We start from the raw sequence: 26119 nt of genomic DNA, 5'->3' as shown, positions 1-26119 counted from the left end.
AACCTGTGCCATAGCAGTGACCAGAGCCACAGCAGTGACAATGCCGGATCCTTAACCTACTGAGCCACCAGGAAGTTCCTTAAACAGTAATTTTTAAATGTTACATTAAGGAGGCACCACCTATTCCTCACTTGCTAAGAATTTTATCCTGAATCCATGTTGAATTTTATCAGTAGCTCAGTTGGTGTCTGTGGAGATGATCAGGTTAGTCTGTTGGTACAAAGAATTACAGCAAGAGATTTCCTGAAGGCAGACTTCCTTAACATTTCTCTTTTTTTTAAAATTTATGTAATGCAGTGGTATGTTTCGTTGCTAATGTTCTGTGTATTTTTATCTACATTTATAAGTGAGATTAATTGGTAATTTTCTTTCATTTAATTCTTTGCTTTTGTTTCAGAATTATGCTAGCCTTGTAAACTGCATTAAGGCACTTTGGTTTTTTTAAATTGGAAAAACTATTTTAATTTGAACTGTTTAAACAACAGTTTATTATTTAGTATTTCTTAAAGCTCTAGTAGAATGTGTCCAGAAAACCATTTGGAAAATGGTCGTTTCCTGGCATCTTTATTTCCCCAAGTCTAGTAAAGTATCAGGAGCAATGAAAGTCTTTAACGCTTGTTGAATAAATATTCTGTAGATAAGGTCCTGGGAAATGATTTACTACATAGAATTGTTTGTTATATTAACAGATTAGTTCATTTTAGTCAGAGAAGCATTGTTATCTTGGCCAATTCACCAGGATATGGAATTAGTATAGAAGAGAAATGCATGGAGATCTGTCTTTATGGATAGATTTTCTTCATAGAAAGATGCTGGTTGCTGATAGTCTCAATTCCAAGCTAACGTTTTTAGGGAAACAGTGTAATTTGTATTACTGAGTCTGATATTTACATAATTACCATGTTTAAAAAGACCAAAGGTAACCAGTTTAAAAATGTATTCATGTTTTGGGTTATTTTTACTGTTTTCTTTTTTAAAGCTTATCCTGTGACTTAGAGTCATGGTATTTATTTTATAGGCAAGAACTATTTTGGAGGTTAAAATACTTTAATTTCAGTAAAACTGATCCAGTGTATCCATTCACATTTCCCTTTTTTAATTCAATGTTTTCAAGCATTCATAAAACCCTGGGTATGTTAGAAATTAATTGAAGATCTGAATAATTCTAGGATTACTGTGGCTAAGCCGTACTTCTCCCCCAGGGCAGTTCTGTCCCCAGGAGACGTCTGGCAGCGTCTGGAGACTCTGCAGTTGTCTCGGTAGGGGGAAGCCATTGTCATCCAGTGGGTAGAGGGCAGAGAGGCCAGCAGACATTCCACACTTCCAGGATAGCCCCCACAACAAAGAACTGTACTCCCAAATGTTAGTGGTGCTGAGGTTGAGAAACCCCCTTTAAAAGGAAAGGTATATATACATACCATTGCACAGCATGAAAAGGCGTCCTCAGATGCATGCTTTTTTCCTTTAGCCACTACAGTTCTAACACTTTCAGTGTCCTTCCACACAGTGTATGAAGAGCACTCTGCTCTTGACTGACACCTAGTGAGACATTTAAAAATAAAAAGTAAAACTGAAGGTTGAGATAAACAGATGTAAATCATAGCACTACTGCTAATTGTTTCTCCACTCCTAGAAATTTTACAAATAAGTAAACTAGGAAGAGCTTACAGATTTGTTTATGGCTCAGAGAAATTATAACCAAGAAGGAATAGAATGTGGTAAATTCTTAGGCAAAATATCATATCCCCTTTATCTTTTACTTATATCCTTGATTTAATGTTAGAGTTTAGCTTGTAAAATCTTTCTTTTGATTGATAATTTTATAAATAAATGTCGAATTGCCTATGTAAGACTTTACATTTTAAACATGGCCTTAAATTGTAGAGTCTTAGCGCCATTGGAGACCGAGAGGGTTTAACCAGTTTCTTCACTTACAAAGATTAAGAAATTCATGGAGTTCCCGTCGTGGCACAGTGGTTAATGAATCCGACTAGGAACCATGAGGTTTCGGGTTCGTTCCCTGCCCTTGCTCAGTGGGTTAAGGATCCGGCGTTGCCGTGAGCTGTGGTGTAGGTTGCAGACGCGGCTCGGATCCCGAGTTGCTGTGGCTCTGGTGTAGGCCGGTGGCTACAGCTCCGATTCAACCCCTAGCCTGGGAACCTCCATATGCCTCGGGAGCGGCCCAAGAAATAGCAACAACAACAACAACAACAAAGACAAAAAAGAGACAAAAAAAAAAAAACTCAATCGCAGAGCAATACGGTGATCTAGTCCATTGCCTACAACTTGTTAGGCCAGATCTTGGACTGGGACCCACAGCTCCTGACTTTTAGTCAAGTGTTCTTTTAGGGTGCGGGGGTAGTCATGACACACTTTGGATTCTATTTGAAGATTTTATTTTTCAAACTATGAATATTAAAACTTAAATTCTTAGTTCCTTAGGAAGAATAGACACACTTGTACATATGTTTTGAAATGAATTAGTACTTGGTGTTTTATAAATCTCACGTCTGATTTAATTTTGTCAGTGTTGTGCCACTTTAAACATGGATGTTTCACATTTTTCACAGGCGACAACACCTCCAAACCAAGGGCGGCCGGATTCTCCCGTCTACGCTAACCTGCAAGAACTGAAAATCTCCCAGTCTGCTCTCCCTCCACTACCTGGAAGCCCAGCAATTCAGATTAATGGTGAATGGGAGACTCATAAAGATAGTTCAGGGCGTTGTTATTACTACAACAGAGGAACGCAGGAGAGGACCTGGAAACCCCCTCGTTCGACTCGGGATACAAACATAAGCAAAGGCGATTTCCAGAGCCCAGGAGATCAAGAGGTAATGGGGGGGCGGGGAGGAGGGTCAGCCCTTGTGTTCCCCAGCTTTCTTTCTCTCTTTTCATTCCGCAAAGACAAAAGAAGTGAATAGGTTTGCTTCTGACCCTTGACGTCTCTAAGATACTAAATGGTCTTCCAAGTTTTATTATATTAGTGTTTGCTATTCCTTAATCTCTAACTAGTAGACAGAAGCTGACCTAGCAGCATGCTTACTAGTTCAGAGTTAACTGGATTAATGTCAGCTAGTGCCAGTGGCTTCCCTCATGTGCTTCAAGATACTAATTCAATCATTGTTATTGCTCAGGGAGTGACCTTTTTTTGGAAAAAGAAGGAAAGGAAATATATAATTTAGCCAAACAAATAACAGAATTATTTCACTGACTTTTCTTTATGGTTTGGTAGGACTAGCAAGATATTTCTCAGTTTCTGTTAAAGCTACAAGACCATTTATTTATATAAAATGAATGAAATAATGCATTTCTTTGCTGCAAATGGACCATCCTCTGAGTCTGACAAGTCACTCTAAAATCATTATTTTCTTGAGAGTTCCTTTGTGGCACAGGGGGTTAAGGATCCAGCATCGTCACTGCAGTGGCTTGGGTCATTGCTGTGGTGTGTGTTCGATACCTGGCCTGGCAATTTCCACATGCTGCAGGAATGCGCACACACACACACACAAATTATTGTCTCTAATAAGTGTCCATACCACCTCCCCACCCCGCCCTGGCTTCATCTCCCCACACCTGTCATGGGGCAGTGCAGCAAATTGGCTAGTGCTGTTTTCTGAAATGCTCATCTCGAGGTCTGAAGAACTTCCCTGGGACTGTTCAGAGCTGCAGGAGGAGCTTGAGTAGGATTGAGAGATGGAGTTAAAGCCTCCTGTTTGGTAGATGAGATGCCTACGACTGCACAGGACACCCTGCTCTGAGAGGAAGCAGCTGGTTCGTTCGGTAAAAACAGAGCCCCCGGGAGTTCCCGTTGTGGCTCAGTGGGTTATGAATCCTACGAGTATCCATGAGGATGCAGGTTTGGTCCCTGGCCTTAGGCAGTGGGTTAAAGATCTGGTGTTGCCGTGAGCTGTGGTGTAGGTCACACATGCAGCTCGGGTCTGGTGGTGTTGTGGCTGTGGTGTGGGCCGGCAGCTGCAGCTCCAATTTGACTCCTCACTTGGGAACTTCCATATGCCATGGTTGCAGCTCTAAGAAGCAAAAAAAAAAAAAAAAAAAAAAAAAAGAAAAAAGAAAAAAGAAAAACCCCACAGAGCCCCACAGGTAGGAGCTGGAGAAATCAAGTAACATACCCAACATTTAGCAGAATCTAAAAGCCTTTTTTATAGTTAATAACACCTCTTCCTATTCTGTTTTTCAGCTGATTATTTATAGCTTTGGTTTGGTGGTAACTGGTACTTTGAGCGTTTAAGGAGATGGAGAATAGTGAGAAATTGTTCATGTGTTACTGTAATAAGAAAAGTGTAAAAGAGGTGTTTGAATTGTGTATCTAGAAAGATTGGAAAACAAGTTGCTGTGTGTGTCAGTAATAAAAGTAAAACCTTATAATTTGGAAGAGTTAGGGAAAGGGCTAAATTATAGAATAATTGAAAGGAATTCAAAGGACACATGGGAACTTGAATGTTTCTTAGCTTTCTGTTTCTGTGAATAAGTGAGAGTGATTTGCCCACCAGTCTCAGCTTACACTGCCGCTCTCTGCACGTATTGTGTAAAAATCGGTGTTTCTAAAGTGGCATATCTTCAGGAACTTCTCGAGAAAGGTTGCACCTGGGAGGTAAAATGGAGACTGTGCCTGTGAAAATGTCTCTATTCTGCTTGCATATTTAATTGATAGTTTGCCTGAGGATAGAATTCTAGATTGGAAATCTTTTTTTTTTTTTCTTCTTCTCACAATTGTGAGGCATCTTGAACTTGACATTAATGGTGATCTGGGTCAACTGCAGTCTGGGCCACGTTAGAACCATTAGGTCCCTTTTAGACTCCCCAGCCTTCAGAGAAGTCATTTATTTATTTGAAACTTTTTTTTTAGGGGGAGGAGTTCCTGTTGTGGCACAGCAGGTAACGAACCCAACCAGTATCCATGAGGAAGCAGGTTCCTGGCCTCCCTCAGTTAAGGATCTGGCATTGCCTTGAGCTGTGGTGTAGGTCTCAGACATGGCTCAGATCGTGCATTGCTGTGGCTCTGTCGTAGCATGGCAGCTGCCGCTCCTATTTGATCCCTAGCCTGGGAACATCCATATGCTGTGGGTATGGCCCTAAAATATAAATAGATAAATATAAAAAAATTTATTTGGCTGCACCCAAGGCTTGATAAGTTCCTGGGCCAGGGATGGAGCCTGAGCCACAGCAGTGACAACGCCAGATCCTTTTAATGGCTAGGCCACCAGAAGTCTTACAATTGGACAGGAAGTGCTGCTGGGGTCTCAGTAGCTGCATTTAGTTTCACACAGTACTTAGTCTCCTCTCTTTTTTTCTGTTTGGTACCCATGTTCCTGAGCCTGTTGAGCTGTTGTTGTCTTTCACTGTGCAATCTTGCTGCTCTTGAGAGGAGTTAACTCCCTCTACATCTGCAAGAATAATAAGCAAAGGGTGCTCATCTTGTGGTTAGGAATGAAGAGAGGGATCCTGGAGATTTTATTTTTATTTTTTTGATCCTGTTGATTTTAGTTCCAGGAGTACCTAATACTGTCAGTTCCTGAGCCATTCAAAGGCTTTGCTCCGTGAACTTGTTGGATTTCATTTTCCCTGCTCAGCCCCCCACCAGTGTAGATTCTGCTTTCTTTATGGATAATTGGGGGTTTTGTTCATAGACTTCTCAGCTTCCAGAATTTTGTGGCTGTTGTGTCTTGTATTCTCCCCAGTCTTGGGAGTTTAGGTCTTTTAAAGCTTATATTGCGAGTTCCTGTTGTGGCTCAGTGGTTAATGAACCCAACTAGTATCCATAAGGATGTGGATTCGATCCCTGGCCTCCCTCAGTGGGTTAAGGATCTGGCATTGCTGTGAGCTGTGGTGTAGGCTGGCAGCTGTAGCTCTGATTCGACCCCTAGCCTGGAAACCTCCATATGCCATGGGTGTGGCCCTAAAAAGACAATAAATAAATAAAATTAAAAAAAAAATAAGGCTTATATTGGTACTTTTAGTTTAGTGGGGTTTGAGAAGGAGCAAAGTGTTCACTCTTTCATGCTAACTCAGAAGCTTATTATTTGAGTGGTTGCCCTAGAACAGTGGTGCTCAATTGGGGACATTAGACCATGTCTGGGGACATTTTGGGTTGTTTGCACCTCTGGGTGGGCTACTGGCATCTTGTGGACAGAGACTGGAGATGCTGTTGAGCATCCTGTGGTTCACAAGATCACTCTCACCATGAAGAATAACCTGACCCTGATTGTCAGCAGTGCTGCTGTTGAGAAACACTGCCTTGGAAGCTTTAATGTACATGCTTACTAAGGTCTGTGGTTAGTCAGCATCTCCTTGCTCCTTAAAACCATACGGGAGCTGTATGTGCTGTGGTCCAATTGTTGTATATTTTATTTCTATTTTTAGTCCCTTAATTGTTGTTGTACCTGGTGATTCTTTTTTGTTTGTTTGTTTTTGTTTTTGTCTTTTTTCCTTTTCTAGGACTGCTTCCCTTGGCACATGGAGGTTCCCAGGCTAGGGGTCTAATTGGAGCTGTAGACGATGGCCCACGCCAGAGCCGCAGCAACTCGGGATCTGAGCCGTGTCTGTGACCTACACCACAGCTCACAGCAATGCCGGATCATTAACCCATTGAGCAAGGCCAGGGATCGAACCCGCAACCTCATGGTTCCTCGTCGGATTTGTTAACCACTGCATTGCAACAGGAACTCCCTACCTGGCGATTCTTAAATTTACCCCTCCCTCCCTCCCTTCCTTCCTTCCTCTTTTTAGGGCTGCACCAGTGGCATATGGAGGTTCTCCGTCTAGGGGTCAAATCACAGCTGTAGCTGCTGGCATACACCACAGCAGTGCCAGATCAGAGCTGCATCTGCGACCTACACCACAGCTCACAGCAATACTGGATCCTTAAGCCACTGATCGAGGCCAGGGATCGAAACTGTGTCCTCACGGATGCTAGTCAGATTGGTTTCCCCTGAGCCATGACAGGAACTTCCACTTTCTCTTTTCATGTTTACTGCTTTCTTTTTTCACATTTCTTTATGCAAATTAGATTATCTTGGATAACTTTTTACTATCTTAAGTACATACTTTAAAATTTCCTTAGGGAGCATCTGTTAGTGATAGATTCTCAGTTTTTTTTTTGGCCTGGAAATTTATTTTTCCTTCTTATTTTTTAGAATATCTTGGTATGTAGCTGATTGTTTTTTGTTTTTCCCTCATTTATTGAAGATTTTATTCTCATGTTTTCTGGCTTACATTGTTGATGTTGAAAAATTCAGTTTGTGGGTCTCTCCTTTCTTTCTTTCTTTCTTTCTTTCTATCTATTTATCTATCTATCTATCTATCTATCTATTTATTTTGTCTTGCCATTTCTTGGGCCACTCCCGCGGCATGTGGAGGTTCCCAGGCTAGGGGTTGAATCAGAGCTACAGCTGCTGGTCCATACCCCAGCCAGAGCAATGCCAGATCCGAGCTGCACCTGAGACCTACACCACATCTCGCAGCAATGCCGGATCCTAAACCCACTGATTGAGGCCAGGGATTTGAACCCACAATTTCATGGTTCCTAGTTGGATTCATTTTTGCTGCGCCACAACAGGAACTCCCTATCTGTCTCTCTCTCTCTCTTTTTGGCTTTTTAGGGCTGCACCCATGGCATATGGAGGTTTCCAAGCTAGGGCTCTAATCAGAACTACAGCTGCCGGCCTACGCCACAGCCACAGCACCTTGGGATCTGAGCCATGTCTTTGACCTACACCATAGCTAACGGCAATGCCAGAGCCTTAACCCTCTGAGTAAGGCCAGGGATTGAACCCACAATTTCAGGGTTCCTAGTCGGATTTGTTTCTGCTGTGCCACGATGGGAGCTCCCCACTTACCTTTCTGTTTCTTCCACTTAGTTTTTGTTTTTTTAATTGAATGGATTTTATTATATTTATGGTTGTACAGCCATTGTCACATCCTAATATTGGAACATTTTCATCCCAAATCCCCAGTCTACCCCAGTTAGTTTTTGTTCCTGAATATTTCTTAACCTCTTGCTCCTCGATGATTTAAAAAAATTTTTTTATGTAGTATGATTTGATATTTGTATATATTGCAAAATGATCATCACACTAAGCTTAGTTCATATCCCTCATCATACGAAGTTACAGGATATTATTTTCTTGGAATGAGAATTTTTAAGATGTAATGAGAATTTTTAAGATGTACTCTTTTAGTACTTTTCAACTGTATAATACAGAATTATTAACTATATAACTGTGCCGTGCCTTGTATCCCCATGACTTATTTATTTTCTAACTAGAGGTTTGTGCCTTTTGGCTCTTTTCACCTATTCCCTACATCTCTGGCAACCACCCATCTGTCCTCTGTATCTGTGAGCTGTGAGTTTTTTTTTTTTTTTTTTTTTTAAGATTCCATGTATAAGTGCTATTATTTGGCATTTGTCCGTCTTCTGTGAGTTATTTCATTTGGCATAATGCCTTCAAGGTCCATCTGTGTTGTCACAAATGACAAAATTTCATTCTTTTTTATGGCTGAATAATATTCTACTGTATAGATTACTTTTATTCTGCCTCTATAAGATTTTTTTATTGTACTTCTATATGAGCTTACATTTTAAACGGTCTCCAGTAAAGATAAATATTGATTTTTGAGTTAGGTTTTCCATTTTTAAAGAACATTACTGTTACAAAACATATACAGCTCACTTTATGCAAGGCTTCTGTAAAGCTATGTCAGTTTTTGTGAACATATAGTATTAGGATGCTTTATGTCTAAGTTACTTCTACAGCATTGAGAATCTAAATAATTTAGTGTTTCACACCATATAACAGTGGTAGAATCCAGTCTGATGGAGTAGATTTATATATTTATTTATTTGCCATTCTCACGGCATGTGAAAGTTCGCAGGCCAGGGAATTGAACCTGCACCTCAGCAGCAACCTTAGCTTCTGCAGTGACATTGCAGAACCTTAACCCACTGAGCCACCAGGGAACTCCCTGGTAAGGCAGATTTAATTGCAGAAGCTGTTTTACCTGAAAGTGACCCTGGAAGGATCATTTGCATTTTAGAGTTAACCTGGTAAATATTTGTTAAATGAATGAAGTTTAAGTGTGGTGATAGGCACATTATGGTGCCTCTTGTTGGAAAAAGCAGGAATTGTTAAATTTTCTCAGACTTCTTATATGCTTCTTTTATATGTCTGGAGTTTATCATGTATTTAAAAATAAAGCGTATCTAAATTATTTCCATGTTGAATTTCTTTTCTGTTTTTTTTTTTGTCTTTTTGTCTTTTTGTCTTTTGTTGTTGTTGCTATTTCTTGGGCCACTCCCGAGGCATATGGAGGTTCCCAGGCTAGGGGTTGAATCGGAGCTGTAGCCACCGGCCTACGCCAGAGCCACAGCAACGCGGGATCCAAGCTGCGTCTGCAACCTACACCACAGCTCACGGCAACGCCGGATCGTTAACCCACTGAGCAAGGGCAGGGATCAAACCCGCAACCTCATGGTTCCTAGTCGGATTCGTTAACCACTGCGCCACAACGGGAACTCCCCCCATGTTGAATTTCTTAATCTTTCTGTATTGTGTTTGAATTTTATAAATATTTTTTCTTGTTTCAAAGTTTAATTTTGAATAATTTTTAATAAGCATTTGGGTTGAGCGAGTTAGGAAAACTTGGTGATAACTATAACATGCAGTGTTAAAAAGCTAGTGTCCAAGTTCCCATCGTGGCTCAGTGGTGGCGAACTCGAGTAGTATCCATGAGGATGCAGGTTCTGTCCCTGGCCCTGCTTAGTGTGTTTAGGATCTGGCGAAGCTGTGAGCTGTGGTGTGGGTCAGGGATGTGGCTTGTATCCCGAGTTGCTGTGGATGTGGCTGTGGCCCGCAGTCACAGCTCTGATTTGGCTCCTAGTATGGGAACTTCCACGTTCCATGGGTGTGGTCCTGAAAAGATGTCTCCCCCAGCCCCCGCCAAAAAGCACTATTGTCTTTCTCCCCATCACCCCCCACCCCCAATGCTTTCAAAAAATAGTTCAGGATATATTTGTTGAGCACTTTCTGCCAGACATTTGGCTAGGAACTTGCAATAAATATGTGAGCATTTTTAAGAATCTAAGTCTAATGAAGTGCCCTTACCTCTTACTTTCACATAGATGCACATACACACACCATTGTCATTATTAGCCCTGATTTGAGGTCAAAGCAGCATTAAAGACAAGGTAGTATTTTATCTCTCAGTCCGAAAACATTGTCTTCAATTCCTTTATAGTGAATTTTTCTGGAGTTGCATTAATGTGAATAAAATAACTCATTAATTTCACCTCACCACTTAAGTGTACCATTTAAAAGCCTAAACAATTTGTTTTGAAAATTCAATATTTAAATATATTCAAGCCATCTTAGTCTATAGAGCCAAATAAAGTCAATTGCTTAGATTTTCAGCTGCTGCGTGTATATATATATATATATATTCAAAGAAGAAAAATCCTTATGTTTCTGACTATTTATAGCTGCTTTCATCAGAAGAAAACTACCAGAGCATTTGTTACAGCCAGTCAGATAGTCAGTGTGGTTCTCCTCCAAGGGGTTGGTCAGAAGAGCTGGATGAACGTGGGCATACCTTATATACCAGTGACTATACTAATGAAAAGGTACCTTCTTTATTTCTCATCTAGTTTTCTTGGCAGAGTCTTCTCAAAATAGTTGTGTACAGAAGTTTCCGTAGTAATTTAAAAACTCATGAAAATATTTTCTTGTAATTCTCTAAGCCTTTCAACTGACAGTATGAAAAGTCAGTGTAATTACTGATTCATGGTTTTGAACTGCTTATAGCGACAGTAATTTTTGTGGTGTCAACCAATTTGACAGACCTTTTTCAGAGTAGACCCCAGTGCGTGTCATTCTGGTTAGACATCTTCAGCTAAGCAAATGGCTTTGTGTTTTTCTCATGGAGTAGTTTTTTGGGAATGGCTTTCTCAGCATGCCATTATGATACACCATGTCACTTTGTAGACTTCTTTTTTTTTCTGTAACCAAGTTATGTGAAACAAAAACCATGAATCTAGTATTTTATGATGAATTAGTAAGTTTGGGAATGCATATTGAAATTAATGTGTTTATTATCAGAGAAGGTAAGTGGTAGATCATGCTAGTTTAAAGAGTTAGACCCTTGGTAATAAATGGAGGTAGGTTTTTACCCCTCGTCCCTGCTCTCTAGTTATATTTAGTGTTTGACACTAGAACATAAGGAAACAACAGTTTTCATTTATTTCACAATCAAGATCATGTGTTCTCATCTTAGTCTTCTCCCCTTCATATTCCTTGTACTATATGAAGTTTTGTTGCTAGTGTTTTTTGAGTTGTGTTGAGTAAGGTGTGTTGGCTGCAGGAGGTAATTCCTAAGGGTTTGCATGAAGTTTGGTTTAAAGTATTTAGTAGTTGTATCCTTAAAGATCGAAGAAAAATTCCCTTTTGTGAATTTCTCAACCCTGTTGTCAGGGCAGGTGTGGCCCTTTGTCCAGTGCATATATATACCTGTGTATCTTAATGTTATGTGTTTCTTGTTATGTTGTTTTACGTGGTCCTTGAATCACTATCTTGGCATTGGAGGAAAAGGAGAGAAAGTAAATTTACATTTAATACTTAGGTTACTTAATTTTTACCAAACTTAAAATGCAAATCTAATTAGCAAGTTTGGGAATGCATGTTTGCATTAAGTACAAGTTTGTTATATTTCTTTTGCAGTGTTCTTGAGCAAATATATATTAAAATTCATAAGAATATCATCTAATATCTCTGGTTGTATAAGCTCAATTTTATTTAAATTTGAAAAATAACAACTGTTTTGTTTCTATAGTGGCTCAAGCATGTTGACGATCAAGGTAGACAATATTACTACAGTGCAGATGGATCTCGGTCAGAATGGGAATTGCCAAAGGTAATAAACCTTGACACTGAATTTCTGTTTAAAAATAGGAGATGAAATAATATCTGGAAATGGTTTTCGCTGACTTACTTTAAAATTTTTATTCAACTTTTAAAAAGCAGGAAGACTAGTTTTTTCAGAATCATTGAGAATCCTTTGCAAATTTTTTTAAAGAAGTGCATTATCTTACTGCTATGTAATACCAATAATCCCTATTTAAAAATTCTTTTGGTTTCACTTGAGGTCAGCTTTTCATTATTCTTGGATAAAAGATCACCTTCAGTGACATTAATGCCCAGAGTTATCTTGAAGATATTGAAATTTTACATGAAGATGTTTTAAAAAATTTTTTAAAGAAAGAAAAGTAACTCAATATTCAACTTTATTCTTGTATGTAGATGTGTTTTGTGATTGAATCCATCATTAGCAGCTTGTGGCGATAAAATATTCTAGGGTATCACTGGATCTCTCTTTAGATAAAGTCAGCCCTGGTGCACTTATCTAAGGCAGTAGGTTTCAAAGTGGTCATATACTATCACTTTTAGTATGAAGATAATTTAAAATGAGGTCTAAGCAAACAAATTTTAATCGGTACATTATTTTAATGTTTTAGAATACAACTATGAGTAGCATAGAGTGATCATTTTTCAGATAGACTTTAGTTTTTACAGAAAAATTTCTTTTTCCCCAAAGTAAGTCAATTTAAAGAAAAATATTTTTAGTATAAAGAAACATGAATATAGAAAAATTGAAATATAAAGTACAGTGGATAATGTAAATAAACTATAGATGGAGGGACAAGAAGATGAATACTAAAGCATAGTTAAGAGAAGTAGAAGAGGAGTAGAATTCTTATATTCTTAGGAGATCCCATCATGGCTCAACAGAAACGAACCTAACTAGCATCCATGAGGATATAGGTTCGATCCCTGGCCTTGCTCAGTGGGTTAAGGATCTGGCGTTGCTGTGAGCTGTGGTGTAGGTTGCAGACACAGCTCGGATCCTGTGTTGCTGTGCCTGTGGTGTAGGCTGGCAGCTGTAGTTCCAGTTCGACTCCTAGCCTGGGAACTTTCATATGCCACAGGTAAGGCCCTAAAAAGCAAAAAAAAAAAAAAAAAGAATTCTTATATTCACATATCAGAAATATTAGAAGAAGAGAATGGAAGAAGTGGTAGAGAAAATACTCGAAAATGTAATTTCTGGAAATTTTCTAAAGCTGAAGGAAGGCGTAAGTCTTTAACTGGAAAATAATACCTTCAGTCCTGATCAGAATAGAGAAAAATAAATCTACATGTTGACAAAATTTTCTGGATCTGTACAACTTCAATAGTGGGAGACAGTCTTAAAAGCTATCAAAAGATTAAAAAACCGAGATTGCATACAGTGACAGATTGTATCATTGGATCTGTTCTGTCCCTTACCCACTCTTTTATCAGTGCCCTTTGCTGTGTGCCTCCTACCTTTGTAGTGGCCTCCTGCCCTGGGTGGCTGTGAGTTCTGCTTCTACCATGACTGAATCCAGTTTAGTCATGTGACCGTATGACTTCCACTGATGGGACCTGAGCAATGTGTCACAAACATAGTATTGAATTGGGCTTGTGGATCAGGGCTTGCTCTTTCACCTCTGCACTTCCATGAGAGGAACAGGCCAGGCTAACCTCCTGGTCCCAGGAGGAGTACATACATTTTAAGAAAATGAACAGAGCCTCAGAGATCTGTGGGAAAACACAGATGGTCTAGCAGTCGTCTCATCAGAGTTACAGAAGAAGTGGAAAAAGAGTGTGAGGTTGAAAAATATTTGCAGAAACAATGTTTATAAACATCCCAAATTTGGCAAAAACCAAACCAACAGATTCAAGAAGCAGATTAAGCACTAAACAGGATGGACCAAAAGAAATCCACATCCAGACACCCTGTAATTAAATTTCTGAAAACCAAAGACTTCCCTTTCCCCCCCTCCCCCCAAAATCTTGAGAGCAGCTCAGTGAAACAAAGCAGTATCTGTAGGGTCACAGTGATTTGAATGGCAGCAGATGTCTTAACAGAAACTATGAAGCCAGAGGAAGTGGTTTAACATTTTACAAACACTGAAAGAGAAAACTGTCAACACATAATTGTACATCCAGCAAAAATATCCTTTAGGAATGAAAGTAAAATGAAATATTTTCAGACGAAAGTAATAAACTAAGAGATTTATAACCAGCAGTCCTGTTCTCAAAGAATTACTATAGGAAGCCCTTAAAACAGAAGAGAAATAATAAATGAAGAAAACTTGGAACATTAAGAATGAAGAAAGGACAATGGGAAGGGTGAATATCTGAGAAGACTTTTGTTTTTAGTTTTAAAAATTGTGCTTGACTTTGAAAATAAAAAAAAAATTTCTGAAGAAGTACTCATTGTAGGCAGAAATGATATTTCAGGCAACTACATCGAAAAGAGGGCAGAGTAATGTGATAGGAAATGTTGGTAAAGTCTCCACATTTCAGTTGAAATAGTAAAATGTTGCTATAGATAGACTGAGAGATTAAGTATGTAAATTGTAACCCCTAGTGCAAGCACTAAAAAAAACTGTAACAAGAGAGACTCAAGAAATTTAGGAATTCCTATTTTGGCTCAGTGGGTTAAGAACCCTCACCATAGTGTCTGTGAGGATGTGGGTTCAATCCCTGGCCTCGCTCAGTGGGTTAAGAATCTGGTGTTGCTGTGAGCTGTGGTGTAGGTCACAGATGTGTCTCAGATCTACTCCCCAGCTGCAGCTCTGGTTGGACCCCTAGCCTGGAACTTCCATCTGCCACAGATATGGCTCTAAGAAGAAAAAAAAAACAAAACCCCCCACAAACTATAGATAAATTAAACTATAATAGTAAAAACTACCCAAATAGTCCACAGAGAGGCAGGGAAGGAAAAATAGGAATGATAAAATAGAGAAGAAATAGGAGTTCCCATCATGGCTCAGTGGTTAACAAATCTGACTGGGAACTGTGAGATTGCGGGTTCGATCCCTGGCCTCGATCAATGGGTTAAGGATCTGGTGTTGCCGTGAGCTGTGGTGTAGGTCACAGACATGGCTCAGATCCTGTGTTGCTGTGGCTCTGGGGTAGGCCATTGGCTACAGCTCTGATTAGACCCTAGCCTGGGAACCTCCATATGCCATGGGAGTGGCCCTAGGGGGAAAAAAAAAAAAGGAAATAAAATAGCAGACTTGAATCTAACATAATTACATTAAATGTAAACTGTCTAAACACAGCTGTTAAAGGATTTTCAGAAATGATAAAAAAAAAAACCATGACCCAGCTGTATGTTTCTACAAAATAACTTCCTATGTGATGATATTTTATATTATGCTAAAGGTTATTTATCAGATTATCTACAGTAAATCTCATACTTCAGGGTACAATCATAGAAGCTTTTCCAATAGAGTTAGGACCTAGATTATAACCTTTCCATCAATGTTCTATTCAACAGTAAAATAATAAAAGGGAAAGAAAATTGAAAGAGATAAAAACTGTTCTTTTGATCATTAGAAGATTAATAGACATGGCAAACTCAAAACTGATGACAGTTTAGCAAGGTTGTTGGACACAAAATCAACCTAACAACTACCCATTTCTTTAGTAAAAAGTTACTTTGAGAATGTGATGGGAATAAAGATATTCTTTATAGTAGCAACAGCCAGAAGAACCATAACTAAGAATATGCCTCTGAAAGGTTCATAAGGGCTTAATGAAGAAAATTTCAGGGCACAATTGAGGCACATGAAAGATGACCTGAAATGATGCCATATACCATCATGATCTTGGATTTACTTGGATAACAGTGTCCATGTTGATCTGTAAATTCACTGCATTTCCATATACCTGTCCCCCTCCACCCCTTTTTTTAACTGCTGCTATCTTTTATTTGCAAATAAAGGCCTGTTGCTGAGTAGGGAGAATGGGGATGGGGCGGGGGGACAGGGAAGGGGTGGGATTCCTGCTATAGTGACGAGGCTGTATGGTAAGCGCAGATGTTTAGAGAAGTAGACCAGAGAACATAATAGAAAGCTCAGATGTGGCATCACAAGTCAAGGGGTAAAGCATGGACTGTGCAATAAGTGTTGCTAAGATTATTGGTTATTCACACGAAAAAAATGAAATAAATGTAGATCTTGACCTTACCTCACACCTAATGATTAATTAGAAGTAGGTGACAGTTGTAAATGCAAGAAGCAAAACTTTAAAGGCTGTAGAATGATATGTCAAAGAATATCTTTGACCTCAGAGGGGATGGAGTTCTTCAACAAGACTATATAAGGACGAACTGTAGAAGGAAAGACTGACAGATGTGACTCCGTAAAATTCAGCAGGACACCTTTTAGTACAAAAGATACCATACACAAAGGGGAAGAGGTGACCTTTGGACAAGGAAAAGATACATTCAACTCACATGGCTTATAATGGCTTAGAAGCCAAAATATGTAAAGAACTTTCCGGTTCTTTCTGCACGTATCAGTGCGAGAGGCCAGTTGAAAATAGACAAAGTATATGACTAAGCAATACAGAGAATAGGAAATACATGAAGTGAGTATTTGAAAAGATGTTCAAATTTACAAGTAATTAGGAAAATGAAAACAAGATAGCATTTCACTCTTCAGATAGATTCCTCCCTCCCCTTTTTTTAACGGGTGCACCCGTGGCATATGGAAGTTCCTGGGCCATGGATTGAATCTGAGCTGCAGCTTCAACCTACGCTGCCACTGTGGCAATCAATGCTGGATCCTTTAACCCACTGCAATGGTCTGGGGATCGAACCCACACCTCTACAGCAACCAAAAGCCACAGTGGCTGGATTCTCAACCCACAGCACCACAGTGGGAACTCCAGATTTTAAAAAGTTTGTGTGTATGTACACATATTCACTTTATATACATGAATGCATACAAACTCAACAGTACCAAGTAGGGCAGTGCAAAACATTATATTCTTCTGGTAGGAGTGTAATTAATACCACCACCTCAAACATGTCCATTTGTCACAGAATGGTGAAATTGTGGCATCTACATATGATGTAGTATTACACAGAATTGAAATATAAATGATTTGGAGCTCCATACTCACAAGCTTAGATGCAGTGTTGTGTTTGTTTGTTTTTTAATAAAAATATGAAAAAGCAAATTGAAGATTGATATATGTGATAGGATTCCATTTATATAAAATTTAAACCCCCATAGGTAATAGTGTTTATAGATACGTATATATTAACTAAGGTGTGGAACACATGAGGATAATGAATACTGAATTAGGTGGTACTGCTGGGGAGGGAGGGAAAGCAAGAGAATCTGGAAGATGGGTTCAGAGGATGCTAATGTTTTATTTCTTTTAAAAATGAAAAGATACTGGTCTCATTTATATGTGCTGAAGCTTGGTGGCGGGTTTTCATTATAGTTGCCATTATTTTCTTTCTTTCTTTCTTTTTTTTTTTTTTGCCTTTTTGCTATTTCTTTGGGCCGCTCCCGCGGCATATGGAGGTTCCCAGGCTAGGGGTCGAATGGGAGCTGTAGCCACTGGCCTACGCCAGAGCCACAGCAACGCGGGATCTGAGCCGCGTCTGCAACCTACACCACAGCTCACGGCAACGCCAGATCCTTAACCCACTGATCAAGGGCAGGGATCCAACCCGCAACCTCATGGTTCCTAGTCGGATTCGTTAACCACTGCGCCACGATGGGAACTCCTGCCGTTATTTTCTAATGTTTGAAATAAGTCAAATAAAAATACAGTTAAAATTCTTAAACAAAAAAAAGGTGGCTTTTAAGAGGATTTTTTAAAATGTTAGGTTTTAGCCATCTCATTTAACTACATGTGTGTATGTGTGTATTTTAACTGGTTTTCTTATTTTTGTCTTCTGCTATGCTAGATTTTATATCTGATATTTAATTCATGCTTTATTTGCTTTTATGAACATTCCTTTGCCTAGTAAAACTATTAGCACTTTTAAAATTGCGATTATCACTTATTTTAATTTTATGTTATTTTTGTTGCCCTGTGGAAAGGATTTCCAGACAATTGTGATAAAATAAAAAGCTCAAAAGCTAGGGTAGATATCCATTAAAGTTCATACTGAAGCTTACACGCAACAACACATTTTAATTATTGCTCGTGGTGATGGTACCGAAGAGAAAACAGCAGTGTAATAACTGGGTGTCTTTTTACTCAGTGGTTTACAGCACAGACTTTTTTTGGGGGGGGGGTATTTTTAAGCTTCATCTCTGTTCATTCTAGAAATGATCCCTTGGTGAACTTCTGTGATACATTTTAAGATTGCTGTTTGTTAACCAACAGTGAATGAAAAACACATCCCCATATGTGACTGCCTGGTTTTGGCAAATTTTAATATGAAAAACAAAGTAACAGCTTTGGGAAACAGTTTAGGGGCCTGTCTGGACTCATTTTGGAAAGTGAAGAAATGGCATATTGTGGAGAAAGATGTTGGAAGATTTTTTAATGTTAAAAACATTATAATTGTAATAATATGGAAATTTAATAATATATAATATAGTAATTTTCACTGAAATTACAATGAGTCATTAAAATTTAACATTAACTGGGCTCTTTAGAGAAGTATCTCTTAGGTAGTGTCCTTTGGTTTCAGGAGAAGAATGTATCCCTTAAAAAGTAGATACATTTTCTTTTGTCATTTTACTCTAAATTTATTAAAGTTCCCTGTATAAAACAGCATAACTCTTAAACTGCATGTTTTTCAAATGCTTATGCTTGGTGATTTACTTGACATTTCAAACGCAAGACTTAATACCTTGTTGATAAACATGTTCTTAATTTTATATGTAATATCCATTTGGCTTTGTATGCAACTGACATGTTGACGATAGGTCTTTGAAATAGTGCCATCTCTAAGCTTTTAACCTGGTTATGTCTTAACCACTTCAGAAAAACAAATAATAGTGTGTTTGGCTTGTAAGTGGAAAGAAAAAGTAAAAACAAATAAAACTCCCTTGAAATATGAGAATACTGCTGTGTATGAAAGTATTTTTAAAATTTTTTTAAGGAAGGGAGCAGTGATGTGATAGGGAGTGGCCTGGGGGTATATCTACTTTATTGTTTGTTTATTTTGACTGTGCCCTCAGCATCAAGTCCCACTCATCACAGCAGTGACATGAGCAGCTGGAGTGACAATGCCAGATCCAAAGCCTGCTGTGCCACAAGGGAAATCCTGAAAGCATCATTTTTAAAAACCTAAACCAGAAATTGCATTCATTTGTATATTCCAAGTAGAAGGAACCTTAAAAAATGAATGTGTCTGATGACCTCATTTTATAAATGATAATTACAAATATTTATTGAGAACCTATTAGGGCACCAGTTGGCACTTTTTATACTGTTTAATTCTTACACCTCTACTTCTTTTATATCTGTTTTATGTTGCTAAAACTTAGACTTGGGGAGATTAAGTGGCCAAAGATGAAGCATTCACTCGATCCCCCTCCTACCCTGAAATCTGTGATCTTTTCGATTGTGCTTCGATGCTGGTCAGAGATGAGCAAACTCATGTTAGTGTCACAGGGTGAACATGGTCTAACACCGTGTGTCACTTGGAGCCATCATGTTTAGATTCCACTTTTATTTCTGTTATTTATGAGGTATACTTTGTTTTCTCTAGTATAATGCCTCATCTCAGCAGCAAAGAGAAATAATTAAAAGTAGGAGTCTGGACAGGCGGCTGCAAGAACCGATAGTGTTAACAAAGTGGAGACATAGCACCATTGTGTTGGACACCAATGACAAGGTAGGACTTTTTAAAAACATCTCTTGAGAAATTTGGCAAGTTCTTTATTCATTATTTTATTTTCTCCTTAACTGAATCTCATACCTTGGTGACTGCTCTTTTACTGTATGTCATATCAAGTCGTCCCAGAGTAAGGTTTGGTTTTGAGATTTTTTGAATTTTGCATGATGGACTGACTTATGTGTGGCATAGTGATGTGTACTGTGATATATTTGGACCTAGTAGGTGACACTTTTTTTTTTTTATAATATTTTAAAGTCACATATCTGTTATTGTTTATTTCCAGTCTCTAAAAGGTTTAACGGTAAAGACATTTAATTAACTTTTTCCAGCCCAGGGAAGGTTGGAACCCAACCCACTCTTTTTCTAAGTGCTCTCTGCACAAAGTGCTCCTTTTTTTTTGTCTTTTGTCTTTTGTTGTTGTTGTTGTTGTTGCTATTTCTTGGGCCGCTCCCGCGGCATATGGAGGTTCCCAGGCTAGGGGTTGAATCGGAGCTGTAGCCACCGGCCTACGCCAGAGCCACAGCAACGCGGGATCCGAGCCGCGTCTGCAACCTACACCACAGCTCACGGCAACGCCGGATCATTAACCCACTGAGCAAGGGCAGGGACCGAACCCGCAACCTCATGGTTCCTAGTTGGATTCGTTAACCACTGCGCCACGACGGGAACTCCAAAGTGCTCCTTTTATCAATAGAAACATAACATTCTCTCTTAAATAGGGGATGAAGTTTGATGCAAACATGAAATTGGAAAAGCCATAACATTTTGAACTTCCTTGTGAGTTACGTCTTTACATTGTGACTTCATTTTGGGGGTAGAATAGGAAATTAGTACAAATTAGGCATGTTAGTGCAAACAGGATGAAGTCTCCTGAGGCATAAATATGCCTGGTTACTTTCAGTCTATAGTTCCTTTATATCTTAGTCAAATCAGGTCACTTTTTTTTTTTTGGTCTTTTTAGGGCTGCACCTGAGGCATATTGGAGGTTCCCAGGCTGGGGATCGAATCGGAGTCGTAGCTGCCCGCCCTACGCCACAGCCATAGCAATGCAGGATCCAAGCCATGTCTGTGACCTACACCACAGCTCACGGCAGTGCTAGATCCTCAACCCACTGAGCAAGACCAGAGATCAAACCTGTGTCGTCCTGGATACCAGTCAGATTCATTGAGCCACAATGGGAACTCCAAACCAAGTACTTCTAATTACTGTTTGTAAGGCTGTTTTATGGTTGAGTATAGATGGCATATTAAAGGAATGAAATTCTGGAGTCTGTGCTATTGAAGAATGCTTAAAAATATATTAGCATTGAGATTAACCCAGGAAGATAAGAGTCCTAGAGATTTTGATAGAAAAATTCATTTAGCTCTAAGAACCAGATTACAGTTCAGTGTATTTAGAAAGCTGCTATAACATATGTCATAAATGCTCTAGTGCAAAAGCCATTATTGAACCAACTCCACTGCCTCTTCACGTTGGAACAAAACAGATATTTGGTAACGTAGATTTAAAATTTTTTTCTCCTTAATAATCTTTCTTGAGGTTCATTTTCAGTCTATTGTTAGAATAACTGGCCTGAAGTTCTTATTACATATCGTTTCCCTTTAATTGTTGCAGAATGCGAGGGCATGATTTCTCGAGACCAGAGATTTACTTATTTTGGGTAGAAATGTTTCACACCCCACCTTTATAAGTGGAATCATGAGTAATTACATCACTACGTAGACTCTTGTATCATCAACTAATATATGTGTTCTTAAGATTTACCGGAAGAAACTAGCTAATATATGTAGGGGTGAAATCACCTTATCATATAACTTGAAATGTAATTGAAGAAACCTAATACTGTGTAGCAAACGTTGTTACAATGATATAGGTCCTAATTTAGTTGCCAGACAACCTGGAGGAGGTGTGTCTGTTTGTGCGTGTGTGCGCACATGTGTGCATCTGTTTGTTTCTGCCTGTGTATGGTTTTTACTAAAACCTGCTACTTGTAGACATTTAAGCTATATCTGTATATGCATATGCATTTATAAAGATACATAAATAACTATATATGTAAAGTTGTTTCTGTTTATAATAATTGTAATTGTGTTAATATTATTACTCTATTTGCTGTGGTTTTCATTTCTGTAGAACTGATAATGCTATGAAAAATAAGTCATAATTACCATTCATTTTATTCAGTTATTTTCTAGTTTATGGGTCATCACATGTTTCTTTTCTCAGGTTGTTTTAATTGTAGACATTCTTTTAGAAGTCAAGAAATTGAAAAGTGAACCATCTGAAGCTGTCAGAAAAAAATAATTAAATGAGGCTAAATTGAGATTTGGACATTCAATGTAATTTCTTTTTATAAAGATATATTTGATACGACTTTAATATTTTCTCATGTGTAGTGTAGGCCTTAGATGTTTGATTTTAAGGTTGTCCCTTCAGAGATTTTTCTCTGTAAACTTTCACTGCTGCCTAGTTTCTCTATTTTACAAATTATATAGGATGTAAGCCTGAAGACTTTTTTCTTAGTGAATAGATGTTAATATTTTTTGTATTGTTATTTCATACAAATTCTTAGGCTCATCAACAGTACCTTACCCAATTTCATATATGTAGAAAAGTCAGTGATACAGATGTGAAGATGAATATCCAGAGAAATTATTTGGTTTTTAAGGAAAACTAATAATAAATATTAGCATGTGATTTTTCTAATTCTCTTCTAAAATTCTTCAAAGCATCTGGGAGAATGGAGAAAATTTAAATGAACTTGCCTATTGGACCAAAAAAAGTTTTTAATTCTTGTGCTCCATGAATAGTCTTAAAAACGTCTGTGGTAGAAATCACATACCATGTTTTAATATTGACAAAGAAAAATTGCTTTTAAAATGCATGGTATTGATTTGCTCCTATTATAATTCTTTTAGACTTAGACATTAAAATATTTTTCTTTTTTTCTGGCGAGTCAATCTGTAAATCTGAGGTTTCTTTGCATTTAAAAAAATCTCTTTTATTTCTAATAATTGGAAAATTAGCTATAAATTACATTAAACATTAATAGCAATTTAATATCTTACTTAGCTCTTGACAAAAATAAAGTTCTCATTCTGGCAGTTACTAGGTAGTTCTTTGACTATTCCTTGTCTAATGTCCTGGTATGCGTACCTACCATACCAAGAGCAAGTCAGTGTGGTGACTGTTCCTTTTTTTTTTTTTTTTTGCTTTTTAGGGCTGCACTTGCAGCATATGAAAGTTCCTAGGCTAGGGGTCAACTCGGAGCTACAGCTGCCGGCCTACACCACAGCCACAGCAACACCAGATCCAAGCCGTGTCTATGATCTACACCACAGCTCACAGCAGCTCCAGATCCTTAACCCACTGATCAAGGCCAGAGATCAAACCTGCATCCTCATGGATACTAGTAGGGTTTGTTTCCACTGCGCCACAGTGGGAACTCCGACTGTTACATTTTTATCCACAAATGTTCAGATTTTACCATTTTTAAATATGGTTAGTTCAGGCTGATGCAACATCATGATTTTAAGGCATCATGCATCATTTCTTTTGAGTAATTCCATATGAAGTATTTAAATTTAACTGTAATTGGTATGAAATAGGCCGTATGTCATAAACTTTGTGACATCTGTAGTTTTCACATCTGTAGCCATATTAGTTTCAGAGCTAATATAGAAGGGAAATAACTACGGAAGAATTTTTCTTTGCCTCCCTTATTAAGCCCTCCCACTGTGAGTAGAGGGAGAAATATAATGATATAAAATAGAGTAACATTTTTCATTACTTATTTCTTGTAGGAATCTCCAACTGCCTCAAAACCCTGCTATCCTGAAAATGAGTCTTCTCCCTCTTCACCAAAGCACCAAGATACAGTCAGTATGATAGCAGTATGTAGATGCTATAGTCCAATTCTTTCAATCAATTTCAGTACATTAATTTTCTCTTAAGTGTAATTTTTAAATATCTCTTGGGCGTCTATTAAATTTTGTTGGTCTTTCAAAAGAATAATCATATAGTAGGTTCAAATTAAAAATCAGATTTTATTGATTTGAAATACCCCTTTTGTGTAAAATATGGTATCTTCATGATTAACTTGTATACCATATTTGTACGTGCTGACTTTATGCTTGATTTTTAAGCATAAATACAAAAACCCCAGGAGAATACCATTAAATTACACTATAGCCTTTCTTCCTCAGGCCAGCAGTCCAAAGGTAAGAAGTGTTTCCTTCCTTCTTAACCTGCTTAGATGCCATTTCCCCCCTAAGCTGTAAGATGGATTGCCCAGCCTCTGACAGGTGATTTGGGGGACATGTAACTTTTCAGGTTTCCCCTAAATTGGAAGACCACCAGTGACTTTTCTTCAGACGCCCATCTTCCCTTTGGAGGAATTTTACTTGATCTGGGTGTTTGCAGTCCCCCAACTTTCCTCAGACCCACTGCTCTTTTTTTTTTTTGGTCTTTTTTGGGCTGCACTTGTGGCATATGGAGGTTCCCAGGCTAGGGGTTGAATCAGAGCTGTAACGGCTGGCCTATACCACAGCCACAGCAATGCAGGATCCAAGCCATGTTTGAGACCTACACTGAAGCTCACGGCAAAGTGGGATCCTTAACCCTTTGAGCGAGGCCAGGGATTGAACCCGTGTCCTCTGAGCCACGACAGAAACTCCAAGACCCTTTGCCTCTCCCTTCTGTGGCTCCCATTTCCTTCTAGAGCGAGGACCAAACTTTATAATGAGCCTGTGAGGCTGTGCATGCTGAGTCCTGCTTTCTACCTTTTATCTTTTGCATCATTTAACACAATCATGGGTACATAGGCATTAAATAAAGATGAACATGATTTTAGTGGTTTTGTCAGGAATCACTGTATGAATCTAAGGTGCTGTTCCTATAATACTCTTTCTTTGTCCCTCTAGAACAAAGCAGAAACTCTTTTTTAACTTATTTTAAGTATCGATGACATATAACGTCTAAGAAGACTGTGCATAAGTTATTTACATTTTGGTGAAAGGGCATTTCTAGGTAGTCCTAGAGGCTGGAGCTGATGATGTTCCACATGGCATTGTCAAGGACTGTTTGCACAGTACTTGCCCCATACGGTTACCCCCTTCTCAAGAGTCTGAAGCAACCTGACCGGCCTGGACTCACGTTCCCCTCTCATGGCCATGCAGGGAACTGCCTCACCAGTTTCTGTTGCAGTCTTTGTTTACCCTCAGGTGAAGGAGCAGCTCAGTTAATTCTGCCTGAGACCATTCTGTTTTCTATAAGCTGCAGCTCGTCCTTTCCCTCCTGCTCTCGGCCCCTCCTTGAACCTCTTCTTCCTCCTTCAGCCCCTGCTGCCTCTTCTCCACTCGCCCTGTTTCCACGGAGTCTTGCCTGTCTTTCCCACATTTACTCAGGTAATATAAGCAGATTTTTTTGTCTAGTTCTTTTGTGAGTTAGAATCTGGTTGTTGTAAAGCCTTAGTGGTAAGAGAAAGGAAGCTACAAATTTAGAAATGAAACTGACATCCTTGTCAGTTACTTGGTGTCATCTTTAAATCTCTGCAAATTGCCAAGATTTGTATTGTAGATAGACCTCTTCATTCTCTTTTTTGTTTTGTTTATTAAAGCCATATTGAAACATACCTAACATACTCTACAGTTCACCCACTGAAAGTGTCTAGTCTTTTGTATATTTAGATCCATGCAAACATCATCACAGTCATGTGGCGTGTTCTCATCACCTTGAAAAAGTTTCCTTTGTTATCCTCCTCTCTACCTCCACATCCTGTCGAACCCTAAGCACCTAGTAATCTGTCTTCTGTCTCACTAGATTTGTCTCTTATGAACATTTCATCTGAATAGAATCATATAATATGTGGTCTTTTTTGACAGGCTTTGTTCATTTAGTGTGTGATTTCATTCAGTCTTGTCTTTTCAGATCAAACCGGATTAAAATTTCATACCTTAATATAATTTTTTTTTTTGTCTTTTTAGGACCGCACCCTCAGCATAGGGAAGTTCCCAGGCTAGCGGTTGAATTGGAGCTGTAACTGGCAGCCTGCACCACAGCCACAGTGATGCTGGATCTGAGCTGCTTCTGCGACCTATATCACAGCTCATGGCAATGCCAGATGCTTAACCCACTGAGTGAGGCCAGGGGTGGAACCTGTGTCCTCATGGGTACTAGTTCGGTTCATTACCACTGAGTCACAATGGGAACGCCTATACATTTTAAACATGTTCATTTATCTTTTCCTATTTTATTTCCAGTTTTCCAATGCATTATTTTTCACAGTCACTTCAAGTCCTTTTTTGAAATAAGCAATGTATATACTTTAAAAAAAAATCAATACTATATTTTTCTCCAGTATGATTACAATACAGATTAAATAGGATTTTGTGGGCTTATTTAAGAACTTCATCTGTATTT

The 26119-nt window shown here is 38.6% G+C and overlaps 1 protein-coding gene across 8 annotated transcripts in view; it reads left to right on the top strand.

Moving 5' to 3' along the window:
- The window catches only part of ARHGAP12 (Rho GTPase activating protein 12), a 117614-nt gene that overhangs the window by 55038 nt on the left and 36457 nt on the right, over positions 1–26119 (top strand). The window contains exons 4-9 of one of the 8 annotated variants that reach the window (XM_047754564.1): positions 2571–2834; positions 10499–10639; positions 11845–11925; positions 19570–19695; positions 23503–23577; positions 25036–25104. In XM_047754564.1, coding sequence (XP_047610520.1) covers positions 2571–2834; positions 10499–10639; positions 11845–11925; positions 19570–19695; positions 23503–23577; positions 25036–25104 — 756 coding nt within the window. Of the gene's footprint in view, positions 1–2570; positions 2835–10498; positions 10640–11844; positions 11926–19569; positions 19696–23502; positions 23593–25035; positions 25105–26119 lie in introns of all 8 variants that reach the window. The other 7 variants (XM_047754563.1, XM_047754567.1, XM_047754566.1 and 4 more) reach the window with 7 other exon arrangements.

Source organism: Phacochoerus africanus, chromosome 12, assembly GCF_016906955.1.
Source record: "Phacochoerus africanus isolate WHEZ1 chromosome 12, ROS_Pafr_v1, whole genome shotgun sequence".
NCBI classification, from domain to species: Eukaryota; Metazoa; Chordata; class Mammalia; order Artiodactyla; family Suidae; genus Phacochoerus; species Phacochoerus africanus.
This window is presented reverse-complemented; position numbering and strand designations above follow the sequence as displayed.